This window comes from Salmo salar, chromosome 01 (assembly GCF_965601325.2).
Source record: "Salmo salar chromosome 01, fSalSal1, whole genome shotgun sequence".
NCBI lineage: Eukaryota > Metazoa > Chordata > Actinopteri > Salmoniformes > Salmonidae > Salmo > Salmo salar.
The window spans coordinates 148,648,078-148,671,755 of record NC_138291.1 but is presented as its reverse complement, the minus strand read 5'-3'; the positions used below and the strand labels follow the sequence as shown (position 1 = coordinate 148,671,755).

At 40.8% G+C, this 23,678-nt stretch overlaps 1 protein-coding gene across 2 annotated transcripts in view; it reads left to right on the top strand.

Annotated features, from left to right (window-relative positions):
• The first annotated feature begins 1,027 nt into the window (after positions 1-1,027).
• LOC145854626 (uncharacterized) overlaps positions 1,028-23,678 on the top strand; it is a 104,818-nt gene continuing 82,167 nt past the window's right edge. For both annotated transcript variants that reach the window (XM_082955332.1, XM_082955331.1), the window contains exon 1: positions 1,028-1,300. In XM_082955332.1, coding sequence (XP_082811458.1) covers positions 1,273-1,300 — 28 coding nt within the window. In that variant the 5' untranslated portion in view covers positions 1,028-1,272. The remainder of the gene's footprint in view (positions 1,301-23,678) is intronic.

Here is a 23,678-nt window from a genome sequence, read left to right as displayed (position 1 = left end):
TGCAGCATATGTGGTGAGGGATAGGATGTTGAGGCAAGACAGATGCAGTTTGGATTCGGGATAAACTGTCATGCCCAGAACAGGATAGCAGGGGAACAATGATGGAGAAATGACCTACTTCTCTGTGCTCTAATGCAATGGGAGTTATGTAAATGCTGCATGCTGCTGTATACTGTAGGTACAGTAGCTCCGGGGCCTGTGAAAGTGTGACTAAACTTTGATGGATCTGCAATGAATACATAGATTTTTTATGCATTGCCGATGGCTCATGAATTCTTTTGATGCCAGTGGATATGAGAGGACAGTATAGGTTGTGGGATAATAACATACAACTTACTGCAGTGATTCCCAACCTTTCTTGGTTACTGTACCCCGAATCACATTTTGCTCTGTCTGAAGAACCCACAAAGTATCCCTCGTGCATTTTACCAGTAGGCCTATGGTCTTATGAGTCTTCCCAAGTACCCCCCTGTGGATAGCCCAAGTACCCCAGGTTGGGAACCACTGACTTACTGTAACCCCATCCTACCCCTTTTCAAGCCCTGCCATTATTTTATTACTTCATATTTAGTTATTGTCTCTCCCTTTGATACATTAGTATAATCATTAGCCTATACCTTGAACATGAGAAATGTAATTATTTTCAATAGGCCTGTTATGGATGTTTTATGACCATGCCACAGCTTTGATTTGACTGGGTTAAATACAGTAGGTGTATGCTAAACAACGGAAATGTGAGAATGCCTTCCTTCATGAGAAAGAAAATGCACTTTAATTACTTTCCCCTTGCCTCAATTCAACCTTATTTTGAGATGCCAAGTCGTGTGTAAATACGAGTTTTGGATAAATTGGTTTCATACCGTCTCAAAATTCAGTTTGTAATGGACCGACGCTAAATTGATAGCTATATGAGAACAGTAAGTAAAAAAAGTAAAGTCCTACAAGGGTTAATTATAAACTCCCCCTTTCTCGTGTGTCGTTGCGGTTTTCTTGCGTTGGTGGGAGTCCCCCTTGCGAGGGTCCCTTTTGCAGTGCGGATCCAGTAGTTGGAGTTCTAACTAAAAAGAGAGGATCGCAAGGAGTGAGCGCAGCTGAGTGAGCAAACAGAAGTAGAAACATTAGGTGAATTTTGACACTAACGAACGTCGTTTTTGAAAGACTGTCACTTTTACTGCCCTGGATCCATCTTTCCAGCCTTGTAGAATAACGCCCTTGTTTCCCGCCTGAAAACTCACACGGTCGTGTCAGCTGGCATGAGCTAACCCACCAGAAATGGAAACCAAACCTTTCTTGTCATTGGGTAAGTTTTGCTCTTCGAATTTTTTTTTATTGCAAGATTTGAGTTTACAATGTTACAACGTTCACTCACTCAGCGTTTACGAGTGTTAGTCTCGTTTATGCACTGCATTTTGAAGCTTCAGAAATGTGTCATTACAGTCAGGTAAAATAAAAGTCATGTTTAGTCTACGTTGTGCACAATATATGGAAAGACAGACTTCTTGTTTGGAAGTTTTCAAGAAATGTTTCACGGTATGTTTCACAGAAAAAACTTGAGTCGCGTCAGGCTTGTCAAATACTACAATTCACTCTCGTGTGCCACTGCTATCTGTCCTGATGACATCCGCCTGATTAAGGTGACATCTCATTCAGAAAAACCATAATCTATCTTTCAATAGATTTCATATCTGACAATTCTGCTAAATATTGTCAATTTGATTCGATTTTTTTACGAGATAGGCTACTATCTAAAATCGAATTTACCCAAAACCTACTCGCGCATTCATTTTACATGTAGCCAACTGTCCCAGGGAGACAAACCTGGCTAAATTACGCTACATTGCGTATGCACTTGGGGACATAGTATATGAAATACTTAAAAACCTAAAGTGCAGTTTTATAGCTAATGTCATGCTATTTTACAAATTTTGCCATGTGGCTGAGAGAAAATGTTGTTGTTTTAAAGCTCAGGAATTCTTGAAAGATGGGCAAAATTTGAAATATATGTTTTGATAGACCAAAGTATGAGCTATCACACCATGTAAAGGAACAACCTATTTTATACAATGCAACTAACTGGATTCATGTCAACTCCATCAGACACCATCAAAGGCATGTATACTGAACAAGAATATAAACACAACATGTAAAGTGTTTGTCCCATTTTTCATGAGCTGAAATAAAAGATCCCAGCCATTTTTCATATGCACAAAAAGCATATTTCTCTCAAATGTTGTGCACAAATTTGTTTACATCCCTGTTATTGAGCATTTCTCCTTTGCCAAGAAAATCAATCTACCTGACAGGTGTGGCATATCAAGAAGCAGATTAAACAGCATGATCATTACACAGGTGCACCTTGTGCTGGGTGCAATAATAAAATGTGCAGTTTTGTCACATAACACAATGCCATAGATGTCTTAAGTTTTAAGGGAGCGTGCAATTGGCATGCTGACAGCAGGAATGTCCACCAGAGCTGTTGCCAGAGAATGTAATGTTAATTTCTCTACCATAAGCCACCTCCAACGTCATTTAGAGAATTTGGACCTACGTCTAACCAGCATCACTTCCGCAGACCACGTGTAGCCATGCCAGCCCAGGAGCTTCACATCCGGCTTCTTCACCTGCGGGATCGTCTGAGACCAGCCACCCGGACAGCTGATGAACCTGTGGGTTTGCACAACCAAAGAATTTCTGTACAAATTGTCAGAAACCATCTCAGGAAAGCTCGTCTGCATGCTTGTTGTCCTCACCATGGTCTTGACCTGACTGCAGTTTGGCGTCGTAACCAATTTCAGTGGGCAAATGCTCATCTTCGATGGCCAATGTCACGCTGGAGAAGTGTGCTCTTCACTGATAATTCCCAGTTTCAACTGTACTGGGTAGATGGCAGACAGCGTGTATGACGTCGCGTGGGCGAGCGGTTTGATGATGTCAACGTTGTGAACCAAGTGCCGCTTGGTGGCGGTGGGCATAAACTTCGGACAACGAACACAATTGTGTTTTATCGATGGCAATTTGAACGCACAGAGATACCGTGACGAGATCCTGAGGCCCATTGTCGTGCCGTTTATCTGCCGCCATCACCTCATGTTTCTGCATGATAATGCATGGCCCCATTTTTCAAGAACCTGTACACAATTCCTGGAAGATGAAAATGTCCCAGTTCCTCCATGGCCTGCATACTCACCAGAATTGTCACCAATTGAGAAAGTTTGGGATGCTCTGGATCAATGTGTATGTTTTCCAGTTCCTGCCAATATCCAGCAACTTTGCACAGCCTTTGAAGAGGAGTGGGACAACATTCCACAGGCCACAATCAACAGCCTAATCAACTTTATGTGAAGGAGATGTGTCACACTGCATGAGGCAAATGGTGGTCACACCAGATACTGACTGGTTTTCTGATCCACACCCCTACTTTTTTAAAGGGTATCTGTTACCAACAGATGCATATCTGTATTCCAAATCATGTGAAATCCATAGATTAGGGATTCATGTATTTCAATTGACTGATTTCCACGTTGTGTTTATATTTTTGTTCAGTATAATTGTTTAAATGATTGTCCAACAAGTGTTTAAAAGCCTTGATTGTTTAATTCTAACATTATATTATTCGAATATGTAGTACAAATCTCCAAACTTCTTTTTGTTTTGTGTAATAGCACTATATAATGCCCCAGGGCTAATTTATTTAGCATTTTGGCATGTTTTTCTTGATATTTTACATATTACAAATATTACACATATATTACACATGATTTATATACATCACAGAAGACTGAAATATAACAAAATCGTTTTACATAGAAACACCAGATTTTAGGCGGGTTTTTGAAATTATGTTTATTAATTATGAAATTATGACAAATATTAATAACATTCCAACCATGAGGCCACTACATGGACGATTTGGTCATTTGACTGCAGGAAAGAGTTAGACTAGCCACTGACGGACTTGACAACAGATACAGACATATTTACAAATAAAAGTTCAATACAAACATTTGTAAAATATGGAAAATGATTAATTTCAAAATCCCTAATAAAAACATAACATTACAGACCATGAGTGGTCTTGTTGCACTACATATAATGTGGACATGAATATAGGGTCCTTATGCTGTAGCTCACCACGCTTATTCCTGATTCATTTAGGATTTTAGATACATCTGAGTTCACCAAATCTCTGGACACATCTTTTAGGAATCACAGTTTTGAGAGAAATATTCTTTAAAGTCACAGAGGGCTATTGCAAGAACCTACATAAGATGTTTTTTTGTGTTAATATATGACTTGCTCTATCATAATCAGTCACATTGACCTCAAAACACACCGTTTTCTACAGTGCTGGAAAGAGGAGAATGTTAGCTTTCTATTCAGACCAATATGATCTCTACTCCAAATATCAAGCGAGTTACGTGCCATTACATGCTGCATCACCAAACCATGTTTTTGAGAAAAAACGCAGTCAAAGTTTGCAGTTACTTTTAAGACATTTATTCAAATAATTAATACCAGCTATTTACTTAATACAAAACACAATCCATGAAATTCATTGACATTAGTGGCTGTGTTCTGCTCACACACACACACACACACACACACACACACACACACACACACACACACACACAGTCCTCGAACATATTATGGTTGTGGCCCATAGTGTTTTCATGTTACATTACATTTGGAGATAAGGCTTGGGAGGATAAATAATGAATCAATAACCACATTAAATAACATCTCTTATAAATACATCACAGATAATGAGTATAGATGTGCTCAGGCAACCCTCTCACAAACCCAGGACCTGCACACTGTATGACAGTCATACAGAGTAAACAACATCTGAAAAGAGCTGCAACGGTGAAGGGGATAGAGGGGTGAGCACTAAAAACGGTCAGAGTAATCTCTGGGGCGGCAGGTGAAAAATCTGTCTGTGCCCTTGAGCAAGACACTTAACCCTAATTGCTCATGTAAGTCGTTCTGGAGCGTCTGGTAAATTACGTTAATGTAAAATGTTTCAAAACTATAGTGAGAAACGTTAAACAAAATCTGACCACACGTCACCAGAGAGGAAGGACTTATAGTCTCTTTGTTTGATACAAATATAAGTATCAAGATTCAGGAAAAAGATCACGCATCAAAGTTTTTATACTTGTGCCATACAGAAGACTTGGTCTCAAATGTCGGTAGCACCCGATGTCTGCCCTCTTAAATCCAAAGATCTGTCCTGGGAGCGGCATCGCTTGGACATCAGCGAAGTTGACGTAGTGGACGATTCTCTGAAGATCCTCGTAGGACAGCACCCGTTTGCTGGCAAGACAACTGCCACACCTCTTCTTCCTCGGAGCCATGCCATGTTCCTTTTAGAACTTTCACTGCATTCCGCTTTTTGTAGAAATACTAAAATCAGAAAATAAATGAGCTCTTGTATTTCTATTCATGATGCAGCCTACTACTCATAATTTCTTAAATAACTGATGAACTTTTTCATGCTGTTGCAGCCCCAATAACAACAGAAAACATCAAGTTGTATTACTGTAAAGAAAACTTACCCCCGGAGAAACTTGGATGTTTCTCTGTAGATTTTCTGGCTATCAAGGAAATAATGTCCTCTGATGTTTTGTTTCTTTCTGTTTGCTCGTTTCCTTGCAGAGGTTAATGGAACCAGCGATCTTGCCAGTGAGCTATAGATGTTATTCATCTGAAAAACAAGACAAATAACAATATATAATGCTTTAACATTCAGTCATCTTCATAATCTATACTAGCCAATACATTTTCATGTAATATCAACAACAATAACACAGACAAACTAAACATAACCTGCACTCATTGAAATGCATGCGTGAATCCCCCCCTCCCCCCCACACACACACACACACATACAAAACAAACACACCACAAACAGCACACACATGCAAAAGACACACACTTTTACTAGTAGTGAAATGGGTCACGTTTGATATAAAGGTATGTGATAACTTTATTGATGGCAATTTCATGCATTTATGTAATAGGACAAATATAAGCACCCACCACACACACACACACACACACACACACACACACACACACACACACACACACACACACACACACACACACACACAGGTCCCATAAATGACTAGCAACATAGTATGGGCTACACATCCCCCTCTTCTCTCCCTCTTTCTCCCATGCCACACATTAACTCACTCATACACACACACACTTGGCTTTAATACACAAACTAGCTAGCTAGTCAGTCTACTTGTGCTTCATCACACACAAACACTGACAGATAGACAGACGCAGAAACACACACACATTACACACTCACAGCCAACTAAACTTGACTAATAGTTTAATGGTAAGCACTTACCATTGGCTGTGGTATAAAGTGCTTAAGTAAAAATACTTTAAGTACTGCCTCTTATCTGGTGGACTCACTAAACACACATGCTTCTTTTGTAAATGATGTCTGAGTGTTGGAGGGTTCCCTCATTTACTTTTGATACTTAAGTATATTTAAAACCAAAATACTTTTTGACTTTTACTCAAGTAGTATTTTACTGGGTGACATTCACTTTTACATTTTTTATTAAGGTATCTTTCCTTTTACTCAAGTATGACAATTGAGTACTTTTTCCACCACTGACCATTGGTGAGTTAATTAATCTGGTCACGTCTCTTGACCATCTCCTCGGGGGTAAAAAGCAAATATCCAGGCTTCCCTTCGTTGGACTTGCAAGTGCACCTGAACACGCAAGCCTTTTCAATGTCTTGCCCAGCATCACTGACATATTCTCCCTCGACCGACTGAAACACCGTAACTGACAGATCCACCATTAACGGGTGGTCTTCCTCGGTTGCCTTCAGGGCTCGGTCTCGACTTTGGTGAGCTCGTCTGAGTCGTTGTCTCTGCTGTCTGCGGAGTCGCTGATGGTGACGCTCTCTGGCTCAGGGTCAAAAAAGTAGTCACCTATAAGTTGATGCCACTGATTGGGAAAATTGGAAAATCCTTAGATTGAATAGCCTATTGTAGCTTGGTTCAAATGATATAGCTAGCTACCTAGCTAGTTTGTAATTAATTCATGATTTAATAGTGCAAATAAGATAGTGCTGGGAAAACCTGATGATGTGATGTGTTACAAGCAAGCTTCCACCGAACCAATGTGAAGGTGCTCTGTTGCTATGTTTCATCCAACGTTTATAAGATAAAAAAATATATATTTATACTCTGGAATTGGCAATAATACATACAGATTATGAAAGCAAAACAAATATTTTCCTTATAACATGTAACACTTTGAAGCAATTAAGTAATGATTATAAATGTAGTTGTGTGAAAATACAGTGCCCCTGGACTTTATCCACATTTTGTTGTGTTACAGCCTGAATTTAAAATTGTTTAAATTGAAATGTTATGTCACTAAAGGCACTAAAGTAATACAGCAAGAAGTGTGGCAAAGCAATTAACTGTTTGTCCTGAATACAAAGTGTTATGTTTGGGACAAATCCAATACAACACATTACTAAATACCACTTTCCATATTTTCAAGCATATTGGTGGCTGCATCATGTTATGGTTATGTTTGTGATCGTTAGACTGGGGAGTTTTTCAGGATAAAAAAAGAAAGAGAATGGAGCTAAGCACAGGCAAAATCCAAGAGGAAAACCTTGTTCAGTCTGCTTTCCACAAGGCACTGGGACATTAATTCACCTTTCAGCATGACAATAACCTAAAACACAACCTCAAATCTACACTGGAGTTGCTTACCAAGAAGGCAGTGAATGTTCCTGAATGGCCGAGTTACAGTGTTGACTTAAACTACTACTACTTGAAAATCTAATTTGACAGAGCTTGAATAATTTGAATAGAATAATGGGGAAATGTTGCACAATCCAGGTGTGGAAAGCTCTTAGAGACTTACGCGGAAAGAATCACAGCTGTAATCGCAGACAAAGTATTGATTCAGGGGTGTGAATACTTTTGTAAATTAGATATTTCTGTATGTCATTTACAATAAATGTGCAATAATGGCTAAAAACAGGTTTTCACTTTGTCATTATGGGGTATTATGTGGTGATGGGTGAGAAATCAATTTTGAATTCAGGCTGTAACACAACAAAATGTGGAATACTGTAAGTGAAGGGGTATGAATACTTTCTGAAGGCAGTGTACTGTATATTGAAATAGTGTTGTCACGATACCAGCATTTTTACTTTGATACTGATACAAAGTTTAGTATCCTGATACTCGATACCGAAATGATACTCAATACCAAAATGATACTTGATTTTGAAACGATACCATGGCAAAAGTCACAGAATAACCACTGGGCTTTATTATTTTAAACATTCAACGGTATGTTGATTACTGGGAGAACAACTAAAATATCAAATATAATGTATTCTATTCTATATTACACTTCTTTAAAAAAATGTAACACCATATTAAATAACAGAATATCTCAAATGTTCTTTATGCCAAACCATATCTGAGTCTCAGAGCATACAAAATGATTTTACAGTTACATCTAAACTGTTATACATGTAATGTCATTCATATCAAGGTTAATATGCTTATCTATGTCCATAATATTGGATCAAATGACATTCATTAGACCTATAATTCATTATTCATTACAGCGAAATAATTGAATGCATTAAATTAATAGTTTAGTTCCAAAACGGCATAAAAAAGACACTTTGAAGCTCATTTCTGAATCTTCTATATTGCAATAGTCTACATACTATAGAAATACAATGGATTTTACACATCATACTATTATTCCCAGAGTGCATTTCAACTTCCACGGTGCAATGCTCCGCCCCGGAGCTGGGTTGTCACTAGTTACCACAGCCACAAAGTCAAAATGGCTATAAGTAAAAATGTAGCTTTTTGGTCTTCATTTAAGGTTATGGTTAGGCATAAGGTTAGAAGTGTGGTTAAGGTTAGGGTTAAAGTTAGGTTTAAAATCAGATTTAAAGAAAAGTATTTGTAGAAATGTGACAAACACCTGTATTCGGTCCTATGTAGTAAAATTTGAAATTGTGTTTTTTACATTGGATAAAAGTAGAGACATTGCATATCATACACTGCAGTTGAGGAACAATGGGGAAGTTATTCTGCTTTGAAAGTTGATAAACTTGTAACCCAACTTTTGAGAAAATGTCCCTTCAATGCTTTGTTACACCTACTGGAGAGCTCTACTTTGTCTAAACCCATTCAGCATCTTAAGCCTTAGCCCCACCTGTCAATGTCGTGTGTGTAGGTGGCAGGGAAGTCAGGCGCAGGAGTAACCAAGTTGGTGTAACTGGAGTAGATAAATTAAGATAAAACAAACTCCAAAAACCAACGTACATAAATAAAATAACATGGGTAAAATAACCGTCGCGCACCAATACAAATCCACAAGCACATAACAACAAACAATCTCTGACAAGGACATGAGGGGAAACAGAGGGTTAAATACACAACATGTAATGAATGGGATTGGAACCAGGTGTCTAGGAAGATAAGACAAAACCAATGGAAAATGAAAAATGGATCAATGATGGCTAGAAGACCGGTGACGTCGACCGCCGAGCACCACCCGAACAAGGAGGGGCATCGACTTCGGCAGAAGTCGTGACACCACCTATCTCTTTAAGGATTCAAATGTGAGGCCATGTGCTAAACAGAGTGAGTTGTATAGTAAACAACCAACGTTTTCAAGACTAAAAGTGGTGAAAGTAGTAGCCTACAATAAGGGAAAACTCCAGGTAAAAATACACTTTATCGAGTCCTTGGCCTATATCCTAATCTGACTTTGGTGCAGGTCATGTTGTTCTCCACATTACCGTCTCTGGTAAACACACACTATGTCAAATAAAATCTATGTTTATTTGCCACATGCACCGGATACATTGATTTCCAAGATGGCGTAGCAGTTAGACGTCTGTCCTGTCGTGTCCCTTGTATATATCTTTTTACATCTTTTTCTTCGCATATCTTTTAAAAATATTTTCCTAAACGTCAACTTCTAAATACTCTCCTGCCACCCGCCTCACCCAATGTGGCGTGGATCTGTTTTATTTTTTTGTAAGTGTTTCTATTTACTTCGGATCTGGAATCCCTCAACTGAAGCTAGCCAGCTAACTACCTACCAGCTATCAGTCAGCAAACCATTGCTAGCGGTCATCAGCTAACCTTCAGCTCGGAAAACTCTCGCCAGTTCGAACAACGTGACTCAAACCAGAGCATAACGGACCTATTATTATTTTATATATTTTTTTCCCCATATCCCCGGATTCCTACCGCAAACTATGAACATTTTCATCTGGATCTTTGCAACTAGCTAACCTCAATCCCGGGTGACTACTCCTGGCTAGCGTTTCCATCCCGGAGAAAGCACCAATTAGCCTGAAGCTAGCTCGGCCAGGGCTCCTGTGCTACCACCGAAGCCCACTCCTGGGCTACAATATCCGGACCCCTTCTACTGCCGGTACGGGGCACGGAACTCCGCCGATCCTCTACGACTGGAATACCGACATAATCTGCCTGAGGATTCCAACAGGCCCCTCAGGCGCAACGTCTGCTGAAGGCCCATTCTGCTAACCGGCCTGCTAGCTATCTAGAGCTACTTGGAACCCTACTAATTCCATGACTGGTCTATTGACGTCACCGCACGAAGAGGCAAAAACAGACTTACCCCCATCGCGACGTCCCCCAAAGGCTAACTTGCTAGCCTCGGTCTGCTAACTGCTAGCTTGCCTGCCCCGGTCTGCTAACTGCTAGCCCTGGTCTGCCAACTGCTTGCTTGCTAACCCGGTCTGCTAACTGCTAGCTTGTCAGCCCCGGTCTGCTAATTGCTAGCTTGTTTAGCCCCGGCCTTCTAACTGTTAGCTTGTTAGCATCAGCCTGCTAACTGTCTGAATCTCCGTGTCCACAGTCAGCCCAACCAATCACTGGACCCATATGTTCACTTGGCTACGCATGCCTCTCTCTAATATCAATATGCCTCGTCCATTACTGTCCTGGTTAGTGATTACTGTCTTATTTCACTGTAGAGCCTCTAGCCCTGCTCAATATGCCTTAACCAACCATGTTGTTCTACCTCCTACATATGTGATGACATCACCTGTTTTAAACGTCTCTAGAGGCTATATCTCCCTCATCATTACTCAATACCTAGGTTTACCTCCAATGTACTCACATTCTACCTTACCTTTGTCTGTACACTATGCCTTGAATCTATGCTATCCTGCCCAGAAACCTGCTCCTTTTACTCTCTGTTCCAAACGTGCTAGACGGCCAGTTCGTATAGCCTTTAGCCGTACCCTTATCCTACTTCTCCTCTGTTCCTCTGGTGATGTGGAGGTTAATCCAGGTCCTGCAGTGCCTAGCTCCACTCCCACTCCCCAGGTGCTCTCATTTGTTGACTTCTGTAACCGTAAAAGCCTTGGTTTCATGCATGTTAACATTAGAAGCCTACTACCTAAGTTTGTTTTACTCACTGCTTTAGCACACTCTGCCAACCCGGATGTCTTAGCCGTGTCTGAATCCTGGCTTAGGAAAACCACCAAAAACCTTTTCCGCCAAGATAGAACTGCCAAAGGGGGCGGTGTTGCAATCTACTGCAGAGTTCTGTATTACTATCCAAGTCTGTACCCAAACAATTTGAGCTTCTACTTCTAGAAACAAGTCTCTCACTGTTGCCGCTTGCTATAGACCTCCCTCTGCCCCCAGCTGTGCTCTCGATACCATATGTGAATTGATTGCCCCCCATCTATCTTCTGAGCTCGTGCTACTAGGTGACCTAAACTGGGACATGCTTAACACCCCGGCCATCCTACAATCTAAGCTTGATGCCCTCAATCTCACACAAATTATCTATGAATCTACCAAGTACAACCCCAACTCTGTATACACGGGCATCCTCATAGACGTCATCATAACTAACTCGCCCTCCAAATACACCTCTGCTGTTTTCAATCAAGATCTCAGCGATCACGTAATGGGTCTGCGACCAAACGACCACCCCTCATCACTGTCAAACGCTCCCTAAAACACTTCAGCGAACAGGCCTTTCTAATCAACCTGGCCGGGGTATCCTGGAATGACATTGACCTCATCCCGTCAGTAGATGATGCCTGGTTATTCTTTAAAAGGGCCTTCCTCACCATCTTAAATAAGCATGCCCCACTCAAAAAATGTAGAACTAGGAATAGATATAGTCCTTGGTTCACTCCAGACCTGTCTGCCCTTGACCAGCACAAAAACATCCTGTGGCGTTCTGCATTAGCATCGAATAGCCCCCGTGATATGCAACTTTTCAGGGAAGTTAGGAACAAATATACACAGGCAGTTAGAAAAGCTAAGGCTAGCTTTTTCAAACCTAAATGTGAATCCTGTAGTACTAACTCAAAAAGGTTCTGGGACACTGTAAAGTCCATGGACAATAAGAGCACCTCCTCCCAGCTGCCCACTGCTTTGAGGCTAGGAAACACTGTTACCACCGATAAATCCACTATAATTGAGAATTTCAATAAGCATTTTTCTACGGCTGGCCATGCTTTCCACCTGGCTACCCCTACCCCGGTCAACTGCCCGGCACCCTCCACAGCAACCCGCCAAAGCCCCCACCATTTCTCCTTAACCCAAATCCAGATAGCTGATGTTCTGAAAGAGCTGCAAAATCTGGAACCATACAAATCAGCTGGGCTAGACAATCTGGACCCTCTCTTTCTAAAATGATCTGCCGAAATTGTTGCAACCCCTGTTTACTAGCCTGTTCAACCTCTCTTTCGTATCATCTGAGATTCCCAAAGATTGGAAAGCTGCCGCGGTCATCCCCCTCTTCAAAGGGGATGACACTCTAGACCCAAACTGCTACAGACCTATATCTATCCTACCCTGTCTTTCTAAGGTCTTCGAAAGCCAAGTTAACAAACAGATTACCGACCATTTCGAATCCCACGGTACCTTCTCCGCTATGCAATCTGGTTTCAGAGCTGGTCATGGGTGCACCTCAGCCACGCTCAAGGTCCTAAACGACATCATAACCGCCATCGATAAGAGACATTACTGTGCAGCCATATTCATCGACCTGGCCAAGGCTTTCGACTCGACAGCCTTGGTTTCTCAAATGATTTCCTCGCCAGGTTTACCAACTACTTCTCTGATAGAGTTCAGTGTGTCAAATTGGAGGGCCTGTTGTCCGGCCCTCTGGCAGTCTCTATGGGTGTGCCACAGGGTTCAATTCTCGGGCCGACTCTCTTCTCTGTATACATCAATGATGTTGCTCTTGCTGCTGGTGATTCTCTGATCCACCTCTACGCAGACGACACCATTCTGTATACATCTGGCCCCTCTTTGGACACTGTGTTTACTATCCTCCAGATCAGCTTCAATGCCATACAACTCTCCTTCTGTGGCCTCCAACTGCTCTTAAACGCAGGTAAAAAATAAATGCATGCTATTCAATCGATCACTGCCCGCACCTGCTCGCCCGTCCAACATCACTACTCTGGACGGCTCTGACTTAGAATATGTGGACAACTACAAATACCTGTGTGTCTGGTTAGACTGTAAACTCTCCTTCCAGACTCACATTAAGCATCTCCAATCCAAAATTAAATCTAGAATCGGCTTCCTATATCGCAACAAAGCATCCTTCACTCATGCTGCCAAACACACCCTCGTAAAACTGACCATCCTACCGATCCTCGACTTCGGTGATGTCAACTATAAAATAGCCTCCAACACTCTACTCAACAAACTGGATGCAGTCTATCACAGTGCCATCCGTTTTGTCACCAAAGCCCCATACACTACCCACCATTGCGACCTGTACGCTCTCGTTGGTTGGCCCTCGCTTCATACTCGTCGCCAAACCCACTGGCTACAGGTTATCTACAAGTCTCTGCTAGGTAAAGCCCCGCTTTATCTCAGCTCACTGGTCACCATAGCAGCACCCACTCGTAGCACGCGCTCCAGCAGGTATATCTCACTGGTCACCCCAAAGCCAATTCCTCCATTGGCTGCCTTTCCTTCCAGTTCTCTGCTGCCAATGACTGGAACGAACTGCAAAAATCTCTGAAGCTGGAGACTCATATCTCCCTCACTAGCTTTAAGCACCAGCTGTCAGAGCAGCTCACAGATCACTGAACCTGTACATAGCCCATCTGTAAACAGCCCATCTATCTACCTACCTCATCCCCATACTGTATATATTTATTTATCTTGCTCCTTTGCACCCCAGTATCTCTACTTGCACATTCATCTTCTGCACATCTACCATTCCAGTGTTTAATTGCTATATTGTAATTACTTCACCACCATGGCCTATTTATTGCCTTAACTTACCTCATTTGCACTCACTGTATATAGACTTTTTGTTTTCTTTTGTTCTACTGTATTATTGACTGTATGTTTTGTTTATTCCATGTGTAACTCTGTGTTGTTGTATGTGTCGAATTGCTACGCTTTATCTTGGCCAGGTCGCAGTTGCAAATGAGAACTTGTTCTCAACTAGCCTACCTGGTTAAATAAAGGTGAAATAAAATTTAAAAAAATAAAACAGAAGGTGTACAGATAGTGTCCAGATAATTATTTTTATAATTATTAGATGACGCTTACCCAGACACACTTGTCTAAATTGATGGTTCATGTGAAAGAAATGCTATAACCCCCCCCCCCCCCCCCCCCAGCCACATCTAGCTAAGTAGAGGGGTCAGTATTGTCTAGACATGTACACATGTTCATAAAATACAATAGATTACCGTAATCACCCACAGACACACCTGGCTAATTTGATCATCTGGCTAAGTGGAATCTTTGGTTTAGAAATGTAGCTATCTAGCTAAATTAATAAACCGGTATAATCCCAACTCATACTACTACCAATACAAACATTGCCAAAACTGTAGTATAGATCTGCAGGTAGCTAAAGCTAACCAACTAGGTTCAATGTTAGCTAGCTAAACTTAGGCTAGAACTAGAAATGTAAATGGGTTTCTGATTCGAATAATATTACTACACAGATCATACCAGCAAGCTAATGTTCGCGAGCTTAATTTACAATGAAAACGACTTTCTGCCAAAATTTGAAACTTATAAATATCTGAAAATGTAGCTAGGCTGTTACCCGTATATTGTACAGAGATGAACGCTTTAAAAAATAGAAAAAAAATATTTTACCTTTATTTAACTAGGCAAGTCAGTTAAGAAGAAATTCTTATTTTCAATGACGGCCTAGGAACAGTGGGTTAACTGCCTTGTTCAGGGGCAAAACGACAGATTTGTACCTTGTCAACTCAGGGATTTGAACTTGCAACCTTTCGGTTACTAGCCCAACGCTCTAACCACCAGGCTACCCTGCCGCCCCCACTAGGCTACCCTGCTGATTCATGGCAGGCTGGAACCATTTAACTCTGTTTTGTTTGTAGCTACATCTTTTTTGGCCAGCGTTGTGTCAAGTCACTCTGGTTCACACTGACCATGGCATATGGAGAAAGTTTCCCATCACAACTTTTTCAACTGTGGATGTGGTAACTATTGACGACACCAGGGCTGCTGGCAAACGTGAAGTAGTCTAAATATATTGCTGTCATAGCTAAGTTATAAGTGCATTTCTTTTGGGTTGTAATCATATTATAATGCTTACGTGAATGTTGCTCAAAAATTATTTGAATTTAGTTGCTAATAGAATAACGTTACAATGAAAATCTCATGTGTAAAATAGTTTTTATGTCGTTTTGGAACTAAAACTCCCTTGCACTGCTTTGCAACACCTTTTGCATAGTTGTTTCGGTGGGCTGGCCTTCATCATCTGCTCTGTAAGCAAAGTATTCCCATAGTTCGCTTCTGAAACGGGTTTTGTCAACAAGTTCCAGGCGTGGCGGTATGATGCTTTCGTTAGAAGAAGCCATGCTGTCAGCGTTTTCTCTCCTCTCGCTTGCTTCTCAAAAGTGTCTCGCACTGTGTTTACTGCATGTGCAAGAGCAAGTAGCCTGGCTAGCTTACTGCTGCCACCTTGAGAAGATTCAGACAAATAACTAGACAGACTCGATCCTCTCAGTTCGTATATGACGTTAGACACATTTGACAGAAGTACGAAAGTAACACAAATTCTAGTACTGAACAGTTTTTCATGTTCTAGTATTGAAAAAGTACCGAAGTTTCATTATACCGTGCAACACTATATTGAAATGTATACTATATGTTTTTTATTCTAATGAGAATGTCACTATTTCATATTTTCCTATGATACATTGCCGTGCAGAATTATGTTCATTAAATGTATTGCTTCAGCACTGTACCTTTTTTCATTACACTTAATTATGATGAAAATATTATTATGATGACTATTTGAATTGTCGTTATTATTATCTGAAGTAGTAATTAGCAATTTACAGTACAGCCTAGGCCTATTATCTTTTTGTCCCAAAATATGAGAAAACAACTTATAACTATAATATTTCAACAAATCATGTGGATCTATAGGCCTAGTTCTTTTAAGTCTTTTACACTTACAGGAGCTCACAGTGTAAATGATTAAAACCCAGCTACTGTATGTCTGGTGAACTGTATAGAGCACAACTTGTCCCCTGTCGGAGAGACATACCCCGAAGCTGTAGGCAGCCGTGTTATTGTGACTGCAGGTCTTTCAGGGGTGCCTCATGTTACAACTTGACACATATCAGCAGCCTGCCCAGCAGCCTGCCCCCCGCCCACCACTGCCAATCTGCACAGATGAGAGGCACAGAGACTTCTGGGATATCTCTATCTGATTACACACCTGATCACTGACACTGTGATCACACTGGCCTTTATGTGGCTTATCAGACATATGGAACATCTCACCATGCCAACTTTCACATAGACATGACAGGTTACTGTTTTCTATTTTTCATTTTTTAAATTGAACCTTTATTTAACTAGGCATTTAACTATTACAGGCCTACTGTAGTTTCCGTGTCTCCGTGTTAGAATCATCGACAGTATGATTTTTCCAAAATGTTTACAGGCCCAGCATAGCTTGAAGTCTGCATGTGTGTTGTAATAGCAGTGTAATAGCAGTGTAATAGCAGTGTAATAGAAGTGTAATAGAAGTGTAATAGAAGTGTAATAGTTAGTGTTGTATTAATCAGCATCTTTCTATGCTTCTTTAGTCCAGAGGTTCTAATCATTCCACACTGTTTCAACATGCTGTATCAGCATGCCATTTGTCGTCAGTTCTTGATTTGTCGGTCCGTAACTCTGGATTTAAATCCCCGCTAATGCTCTGATTGTTAATTGTCCGCTTCAAGGACACCACTAACTCTGATAAGCCCTTGAATGTATTGAGTAGTTGCTCGCTCTGTGTAATTATCTAGAGTTGTGCTGCATTAGGAATTCAAAACATGCCACTGTTTGAAATAACAGTTAGAGCGTTTTTCAGTTCTGGATTGATTGTTGGCTGTGGTGATGACATCCTGCTTTTGGCACGGCATGTTCTATATGCTGCTAACTAGCCACTGGAGCCTGCTTTTTCACTTTTTCTCCCTCTTCATTTAAAGCTGTAAATATTGGAGCAGTGACATTGAAAACAGACGGAGTGTCAATTTAGTCAGAGGAATTTGAGTGTGGCCATCACAATAAGCCAAGAAACCATGTATTAAAAAGGAGAGGGTTCTTCGCCAGCTCGGATGGATTTTGAGAAAATGTGGTGTATTATTAAACAGAGAAAATGACGTGGTCTTAAGTGGCCTGGTTGTCTTCTCCATAGGGGAAGAGAGCAGATCTAGTATTACCTGAGATGTACTGCAACTATGTTATCTATGGCTAGAGATAACTAAGGATGACCGTCCTCATTTAACCTAATGTATCATGTAACATGAGGGTTGCTACACTGGTTCAACATTTTTATGGGTTTTGTTGTTTGGCTGCTTGTAAGATGGCGACAACAGACATGGCAGCTCTGCTTCTAGCTCCTATGAAACTTTGCAGTAGTTTGTTTTTTTGTGTGTTTTTGACAAGCATTTCGCTACACCGGAAATAACATCTGCTAAATACAGTATGTGTATGTGACCAACACAATTGGATTTGATAATGGAACTGACTGAATGTAAATAAGTCCGCAGAGAGAGCTGACACATGTTCAGAAAGTAACATTTCATTAAATAAGTGTTGGTGAAGTATTGCTTTTAGCATGGCAGTTATGGTGATTGTGATGGTGAGACAAATATAGAGGCACTCTAAGGGATAAGTTAACTTTTCCTCTTTCTATTTGATGGAACCAGATTGGACAGGGACCTTTTGGTGGAAGCCAGAATGGCATTGGCCTTGGTGTTATACTCAACCCTGACTGAAAACCTAAAGAAAACATCGTAGTTTGATAAATAGAGTTGAGCTCAACAATGTCTGGTATGGTCATTATTGATGAGCTGGTATTATAAGTGTGTCCCACCACCTGTTACTGAAGTTGTTTGTTATTCCTAGTACCTCTACAAGTCAAGGATATAGACTTTATTGTTCTTGTGTATGTTTGGGGGGTAGCCTATTTCAGGAATAGAAGGTAACCCCCGCCCCCTCGTCTTCTCACCAGTGAAGTTCATGGTCTTTGATGAGAAAGTTGGGGGGTGCAGGCAGAGGGTGGGAGACTGCAGGCTGCATTCCTCTCCTGGCAGTAATTCAGGAACAAAGGTAATACTGGGAGTGGGTGTGTCTGGTGGGGGGGGCGAAGAGGTGGGCTCTGCACCGCCAAAACGCCTTGGACAACTTTGTCTTTCACAGCCGTCCAGTTTTGTGTTCCTCGTGTGATGCTTTTGCTTTCCTTTTGAGGGGGGGCTGCAGCTGTCATTTTTATTGGAAGAGGTATATAGTGAAAGTTAACGACAAAGTGACAGCTCTCTCTTTCTCCCTGACCCTCTCTTCCACACGCCCCCTCAAGCCTCACTACTCCTTCAATTCAAAGAAAATGTTCTCCCTTTCCCTGCCACCCCTCCCCCTCCCTCCCTGCCGGCATCAGAACCAAATGTACAAGACAGAGAAAGAATTGAAACACAATTATGAACACAGCCGCAAATGAAAATTCAAGGTTCTTTTTCAAACTGGAAGTTAAGTGCCTTGGAAGTCTAGACTGCCACTTTTCATAGGATATACTGTATGTGCTGCTGTGCGTTAAGCATTAATGTTCTGCTCTGCTGGCAGTTTAAAAGGAAGTGAGTCTGGGAGAGAGAAGCTGTGCACCTCCATGCTGATGATCATATGCTGTATCACCCCAGCCCCGGCCTGTTTCTGCTCTCAGAACAATACTCATCACTAACTGGGCTTCAGACAGAGGTTCATGGCAATCGCTCAAACAGTTGTTCATTATTTGTGTTTAAGGTAGTGGGAGAGGTTTATTGATAAGGGCTGCGCTGAACTTTGAACCTTAAACCTTGACCTCTGACCCCTGCGTGCTTTATCATTGGAGGAATTTTGCTTTGGGCATTCAAGCTTTTTTTTTTACCATTCAGCTTTTACCATTCTAAGACCATTCCGTTCATGCTGAAATGCTCTACTGTGAATCTCTTCCTATAGAGTATTCCTTTTCCTGCACTGCAGGACACGATCTGGATGCCCACCTCTCTGGCTGATTTGCAGGCTGAGTAAATGTGAGAATGTGTCTGTTCTGTGGGACTGAGAGTATTCAGGATGCATACAGCCACTCTTTTGAAGTCTCTGTGGGGATTTGACCAGATCACACTCATAATTCGCACGGAGAGAAAGATCACTCTGCCCTCCTACCCAGAGATCTCACGGCTCTATACTGCACGGAAGAGAGGGAGAGAGGGGAGAGTCAGAACACAGTCCACTAGAGTATTATGGTTAAACCTCCATCAAGGACTAGGGAAGAATAGAGGAGTCGTTGCTGGCCAACTTTACTTAACTGAACATCTCTTGAATTGCGCCCTGAGTTGAATTGTGCCCTGTAAAATAGCTTGTAACACTTTCTTTCACAGTGCTTTAATACAGGAAAATTGCTTGGAAGTTCAGTCAGTAATAATGTTGTGATTAAGTCATGAGAACTGGTTTGGGTATCCACAATGGGGCCGATTGAGACTTAGGAATTTAAGCCTTTCCTAAGCACACCTTTCGTATGCACTTTTCAGGTGTATGCACTTTTCCTTGCATGCTCTGAAGAAATGTTATTCAACAGCTGAAAACCCTCAGACTTGCTGGCCAACAGATTTTCTCATAGAGTTTTCATTCAATAGGGTTTTCAGTACATTTATCTGAAGCCATCCCTTTAAATACAGTGTACCTTTTAGTTAGAATTTTGTCGACAGTCTCAGTTGAATAATTTTAGAGATTATTTATTTACAGATCAATGAAATAAAGCCATCTAAATATATGCATATTCGTCTCCGTTTCAGCACCAATTGGTAGATTTAAAAATAATCTGATCTTGTAGATTTCAGAAAGTATTTATGAATCATAAAAAAATGGTTAGGAAAGCCTTTACGCACAAAAATAAGAAAACTGTGGTTTGATTCATTCTGAAAATTGCCACATTCAGTTCTTCAACCCATGTTAATGTTGGAACATTAGTGTACATAGAATTATAATAGGGAGAATAGTCTACAATAGTAGGCTATACCCTCGCATATTGCCCACAGGGCCTGTTTCTCTGGGGCCTGCTGATGTGCCCTCCGGGAGACGGTAAAAAGGCTTCTGATTGTATAACGTTTCAAAATCCAATTGCGGGAAATAAATAGCTTTGGAAGCAACTACTATTGTTCTCAGCTTTCTGTGGGTATACCTTTTTATTTGTTATCTCTTAATATTGAGCTCAATAGCAACTATTTTTCAACCAAGATATTTGACATGGTTTTAAGACACGAAGCGTGAAATGCACAATTGCGCATCGGCCGTTGCGGTTGCATAGGGTAGGAGGCTGCAACTGCAAAGTATTTTTTAAGACATAAAATGTACAGTTAGAGTAAGTCATGACTAATGTGCTAGCTAATATGTTTTGAGTTTTCACTTCCTCATATGGTGAATTAGCCCCAAAATAAATGAGCCTATGATATTAGTACACATAAAGATGTAGGCAAATTCATCTCTATTGAACAACAAAATTCAGACGAATCTGAAGCTCATCAATACCCTATTGTCAACCCACAATTCATGACAATCACTGGATTAGGTTGCACATCAAAATATCTTACTTCTTGAATAGCCTACCATCTCAGTAGTCTATTACACAGTCTAAAGCACTGTAAATGTCTTTATAAGGTTATATATATAAGTTATATATATAAGTTATATATATATATATATATATATATATATATATATATATATACACAGTTGAAGTCGGAAATTTACATACACCTTAGCCAAATACATTTAAACTCAGTTTTTCACAATTCCTGACATTTAATCCTAGTAAAAATTCCCAGTCTTAGGCCAGTTAGGATCACCACTTTATTTTAAGAATGTGAAATTTCAAAATAGTAGTTGACAGAAGTATTTATTTCAGCTTTTATTTCTTTCATCACATTCCAAGTGGGTCAGAAGTTTACACACACTCAATTAGAATTTGGTAGCATTGCCTTTAAATTGTTTAACTTGGGTCAAATGTTTCAGGTAGCCTTCCACAAGCTTCTCACAATAAGTTGGGTGAATTTTGGCCTATTCCTCCTGACAGAGCTGGTGTAACTGAGTCAGGTTTGTGGGCCTCCTTGCTCGCACACGCTTTTTCAGTTCTGCCCACAAATGTTCTATAGGATTGAGGGCAGTGCTTTGTGATGGCCACTCCAATACCTTGACTTTGTTGTCCTTAAGCCATTTTGCCACAACTTTGGAAGTATGCTTGGAGTCATTGTCCATTTGGAAGACCCATTTGCGACCAATCTTTAACTTCCTGACTGATGTCTTTTTTATTTTTTATTATTATTATTATTTTTTTATTGAATATCCGAAACACACAATATACTTGCAGTGAAGCTGATCAACAGCTACATCATACCAGTCATCCAACAGATTCCCATTCAGAGCGGCACACAGAAGCATCCAGGGTCAATGCCCTTCTCGAGGGCACGTTGACAAATCTACCACCAGGCCAAAAAACTTGAACCCGAACCTTCCAAGATCCCCCCACAGTTCCCCAATAGCTGTCCCTCAACCGTTCGAGACCACTCCCACAACCCCCCCAAGAAGAAAAATAAAAAATACAATTCATTCCATTCCCCACCCCCAAGAACCCCCCAATGCACCAACAACCAAGAGAATGAACTAAAGAGAAGAAAGGAAAAGATAGAAGAAAACAGCAAACAACAATGCAAAAAAAAAATGAAACAAAATAATACAAAGGACATCAAGGACAAGTGAAATCATAACAGCAATGCCTACTGTATATGTTTGTGTGCATGTCTGGCACTATTACATGTAATAGTGTAACACGTGTGTGTTCTTGTATGTGTTTATTTGAATGAGAGTGTGTGTATATGCATGTGTACAAACACCTGCACGGCATCAGCCTCTGGCAAACCGGCATTAGTTGTAAAAACACTGCCCCTCACTGTCATTCAAACTGACTTTTTATTATGTTTTATTTTCACTTTGACTTTTTGACTTTTGACTTTTATCTTTGACCATCATTCTATCTCCCACACAGCAACTCCACTCCCCATTGTCTCCAATTCCACATACCAACCCTCAGCTTCCCTCAGCCCATCCCATCTATCTCTGCTGGCCACCCACTTCGGGTTTCTACGCAACACATATCTTTCAACTATGCTGTGATGTTTAACGTACAATTTCAATCTATCTAATTGAATCCAGAGATTGCAAGTTGAAGATAAATACTTTTACTAAGAGTATTATTATATTAGTAATTGACTGACCCGGTCTCTCCAGATCTCCTAACAGTACTATTTCTAGGGTCAATTTTAGATCAATACTATGCATTTTCAGCCATTCCTGAACCTGAGACCAGAAACAAGCTACCTGAGGGCAATACCAAAATAAATGGTCTATTGAATCTGTATCCTCACAACAAAATCTGCAGAGCTTCAATGGCTTTATGCCCCAATGACTGATGTCTTGAGATGTTGCTTCAATATATCCACATAATTTTCCTGCCTCATGATGCCATCTATTTTGTGAAGTGCACCAGTCCCTCCTGCAGAAAAGCACCCCCACAACATGATGCTGCCACCTCCGTGCTTCATGGTTGGGATGGTGTTCTTCGGCTTGCAAGCCTCCCCCTTTTTTATTGGACTAGAGGACATTTCACCAAAAAGTACGATCTTTGTCGCCATGTGCAGTTGCAAACCGTAGTCTGGCTTTTTTATGGCAGTTTTGGAGCAGTGGCTTCTTCCTTGCTGACCAGCCTTTCAGGTTATGTTGATATAGGACTTGTTTTACTGTGGATATAGATACTTTTGTACCTGTTTCCTCCAGCATCTTCACAAGGTCCTTTAATGTGGTTCTGGGATTGATTTGCACTTTTCGCACCAAAGTACGTTCATCTCTAGGAGACAGAACGCGTCTCCTTCCTGAGCGGTATGACGGCTGCGTGGTCCCATGGTCTTTATACTTGCGTACTCTTGTTTGTACAGATGAACGTGGTACCTTCAGGTGTTTGGAAATTGCTCCCAAGGATGAACCAGACTTGTGGAGGTCTACAATTTTTTTCTGAGGTCTTGGCTGATTTCTTTTGATTTTCCCATGA